This window comes from Miscanthus floridulus, chromosome 2 (assembly GCF_019320115.1).
Source record: "Miscanthus floridulus cultivar M001 chromosome 2, ASM1932011v1, whole genome shotgun sequence".
Classification (NCBI taxonomy): domain Eukaryota; kingdom Viridiplantae; phylum Streptophyta; class Magnoliopsida; order Poales; family Poaceae; genus Miscanthus; species Miscanthus floridulus.
The window spans coordinates 40,496,475-40,500,695 of NC_089581.1; the positions used below are offsets into that span (position 1 = coordinate 40,496,475).

Consider the following 4,221-nt stretch of genomic DNA (forward strand, 5'->3'; position numbering starts at 1 on the left):
ACACTATTGTTCACAAATAAGCATTCTATATAAGCTGACTATTTGAATAGAGAATGATGGAGGAATGGAAAGGTCTACCATGCTCAGTTGTAGGTAGAATTCTTGAGACATCAGATAAATACGCAACTCTGACTTTCCTCCCAAATAAGAAGCCTAAACAGACATAGTCCTCTCCATGCATGACCTGGGCAGACAATCCCAACGTCAAGTTAGACAACTCAGGGGGCAAACGTAACCATATCAATGCAGCATTTCACAATAATAACTCTTACTGGCAACGGCCAAAACTCAAGCTCCGATGCTACAAATGGCTTGTCAACATCACCCTCAATGATCGTCCAATCAAGTTGAGCAGGTCTGGCAAAGTCATCACCTTCCTGCAGCTTCTGTTTAACCAAGTTGGGAAATCTTGCTGCAACACTGTAAAAATTAGCGGCCAATATTACACGATATATATATGTTGGGCCGACAACAGATTTAACGTGGGCCCTGAGTTAGCTCGAAATGGAAGAATTACCTGTCCATTGTGAATTGGGTGAGAAAAATAGGAACTTTGCCAATTTCATTTCTCTGACTACTCGGTAGTGCCACCCAGAGATCATCGAGGCCTAAGACAGCATCTGCGTGCTCATGCGTGAGAATAATCTGCACTACAGAGAACCCCCTTTTTAATTGACTGAAAATGTGCACCAATTGTTGTCAATGAAGAATTCCCCATCAAGATCTCACCGAATCAATGGAAGAAATTTTGTGGCGCACAAACCACCGGAGAACTTGTTCTCTAAAGGCCTTGCCGACATCGATTAGAATGTACTTGTGAGTCCCATCATCATGGCAATAATCTACCAAGAGGGAGGTGTTGCACCTGAAACCAGACGTACATGCAGTCACATAAGCACTAGCAAATATTTGCTTTGATTTGCCTTTGAGGAGCCTTTAATCCCCCTATTTTGCTATGCAATGACCCAATTTTCTAGGAAATATACTTGCATACTACTCAAAAACAAGCCATACTGTCAAAGTTCTGTATATCGGAATCGGTAGAGATGGCAAAAGACGGTCAGTGGCGACAAAGCTATGCCTATGATAGCCAACACGGCCAAAACGCAGTTCGGGACTTCGGGTAGCAGTGAGACAACGGAAGAGATTCTGCGATTGCCGATTTCCGGGGCAGGTCGACGCATAAAACTCGAGAGTTCTTTAGGTCAAGACCAATTTTGAGGCTCTGACAGTTATGTGGAATAGAAGGTACGAAATGAACATAGCTATGCGAGCGAAACAGAACCGTTCACTGAACAGACTGCGGTTGACTATGCTGTAGTGTATGGGAGCGCAGCGCTCACCTGTAGTTGGGGTTCCGGTCCGGCGGCAGGGAGAGGGCCGTGGAGCAGACGGTGCACGGCGGCTCCGACGGCTGGATGAGGCATCGCGCGCGGGGAGCGCGCCGGAGCAGCCCGTGCCCAGAAAGATGAGCGATGAAGACGACGACGACGACGACGACGGAGAAGCCACCGCCGCGGAAGCTCCTGTTGGGCTTGGGCGCGTGGGCGCCGGACCAGAGTCCATCGCTGGACAGATTCTTGGTTGTTCTGCTGGGACTGGGAGCATGAGTTGGATTTCAGAGAGAGATTTTAAGTTCTGGTTGTTCGGTGTCACGATCCTGGATAACTAAGGTTTTGCCGGCGAACACGCACGGCGAAGAGCACGGCGGTGCCGTCTCAAGCAGAGAAGCTCGGAGGAAGACTGGCTGAGAGAGGGGATAATTGATTTATTTATATCTGATGTCTTCATTCACTTAGACATGATACTATATATATGGGACTCTGGCTCCTACCGAACTGATAACAGATAGACTTACGGCCCAAACACATCCACTCATAATTCTATTACAAGGCCTAAGGCCTATGTCATGACATTCTCTCCCCCTTAAGCAACAGCTTGCCCTCAAGCTGTGGTTCTTCAATCACCATGTAATAAACATATATTTTCCGTCAGAGGTCCTCACATTGTTGCTCCATTCTGCAACCAAGCCTTCAAGGATATTCAATCATCATATTATAGAATTGAATTGCCAGCATGCTAGAATGAGTCATTGTCTTGTACATGACTTCCATAGTGCTAGAGTGTTGACTTGTAGATGCTTGAAACCGAATGACAGGAACTGTTGGCAGAACAAATGTAGAAGCAAACCACTCACCATGTTTTGTACTTGGAGGTTCCCAAAGGAGTCGTTTCCTACTATAGGCCATCATGACGACAAGTTAAGGATCCTCAATCATCAAGTTGTAGAAGTGAAACCTCACTAACTGCAAACAATTCACTGTCTTAAATATCCTTGAACTTGCACTTGTGTACTCCACACGCTTGATGACACTATGATGTGATAGTGCAGATTGAGTAAACGAGCAGTCCTTATCTCTAGCTTCTTGTTGATCTGTAATCTGTATGTGGCATAACCCCAGAGAGCTGCAGCAAAAATAGTCCATGCATAGGATTATCTAAAATCTGCTTTTCATGCTCCAGTAAGAGGTAACCAAGGAAATATGCTTACTCGAAATAGGAAAATATGGTTCTTGGTATATTCAGCCCAGTGCAGAATCAGTTCGGCATCAATCTGATTTATTTCAGGTAACTTTCTGACTTTGGAGACACATAGCAAAATAAATTTGCCATCAAAATCTAATGTTTGTCCATTTTCTGAATATGTACAGAGTGACCACCATATAGATGCCATGGGTCAGCTGCATATCACCAACATCACAAGCAACAGAAGTAATTTTGTGGAATAGAATCAGTTCAGATATTCGTGAACTTTTATATAGATGGTTGGCAAACTTGAAGAAAACCCTCTCTGCAGGACAGTGGCCCACGAAGGATGTGACGACCAAAATAGTGCACATGGGTCTTGATAATATCCAGTGCAGTTGTTGGCCATTGTAGCACAGATTTTATTCCGGTAAGCCCCAAAAACATTGCAACCATGGTTCCGCTGCTCTGCAGATTACGTAGCCGTGCAAGAAATTTACAGGTGATAACCTTGTATACTAAAGATGCCCATGGTGATTTCCAGAACCGTCGATAACACCTCTTCCCTGACAGGGTATTCACTGGAGAAATGATCCTTGGTATAATGGAATCATGATGCAGCCCTAGATATGTAATATACAAGCACTGACCCATTACTTCCCCACAAAAAATCTTGTACTGAACATCCCAAATTTCAACTTAGCAAACACTGGCCACCAGAACAAATGAGGCATCGTGGAAGTCCTGATCCTAAGGCTGGCAATATAGGGTCTATTACTGAAGATGTATACCATAGATATCCATGGGCTTTCACTGCACTGGTTGATGATAGCAATGACTAGAATGTAGCAATAGAGAAGCATATTGACTGAAACTGAATAGCAGCATGTAACTGTTTGTGTATGATATCATAGTTTTCAGTTGATATAAATCATCACTAGCACGGGAGCAAAAGTCGGCAATAGAGTTATGGAGTCCAGAGCCCTACCACTCACTTCTTGCCACACTGATAATGTTTGTACTGTTGTGAAGGAAATAGCAAGCACCAATGCTGATGAATTTTGCAAATACACAACAGATACAGACTCGCATAAAGATGGCCATGGTATTGACTTGAGCAGACCATCAGGATCCATCAGGTCCAATAGCAGAGGTGGTGGCCTTGGCTGCCTCAATAGCGCATCTATCTGACCACTACTAAAGGGATGCCCCGAATGTAAGCATAACAGTTAGGTGTCTGTGAGCAAGGAGTTACTGTCTTTCAGAGGAGGTGGCCATGGTCGCTTGTCAACCAAGGTAGCAGGTAATGGTGCTGACATCTCTGGACTCATATTGGTCATTCCAGCAAACACCTTAGGGGCCTCCTAAACATTGGCAGTCACTGTCCACTTGCCCCTTCTACTCTTCCCATGGTCAAACACACAAAAAGCGACAGAACACACTCGATGATTCAAAGGAAGTGGCCAGCACACCAATAAGTAAAAGCATGTGCCATCATCAACTAAGAAAGGATAGAGGCTGGTGGATGTCACTTTAACACCTGGTGTGCATACTGAAACATGCCAACTGCTGGAGCTGAAACTGTTTTGCGAGCGTGTGCGTCGCTGAGGATGGTGTCACACCCAATTTTAAGGATAAAATTGAATACATTAAACTTATATGTGCTCAGGGATCAGTCACACACACAAGTTAACA

The 4,221-nt window shown here is 44.6% G+C and overlaps 1 protein-coding gene across 1 annotated transcript; it reads right to left on the minus strand.

Annotated features, from left to right (window-relative positions):
* Nucleotides 1–25: 25 nt before the first annotated feature.
* On the minus strand, nucleotides 26–1,609 carry LOC136536398 (putative hydrolase C777.06c; the record flags this gene model as incomplete). Its single annotated transcript, XM_066528704.1, has 5 exons — nucleotides 26–184; nucleotides 273–420; nucleotides 518–645; nucleotides 730–865; nucleotides 1,344–1,609. Coding segments are annotated over 5 exons (837 nt in total), but the record flags the coding sequence as incomplete, so codon positions are not given.
* Nucleotides 1,610–4,221: the final 2,612 nt, after the last annotated feature.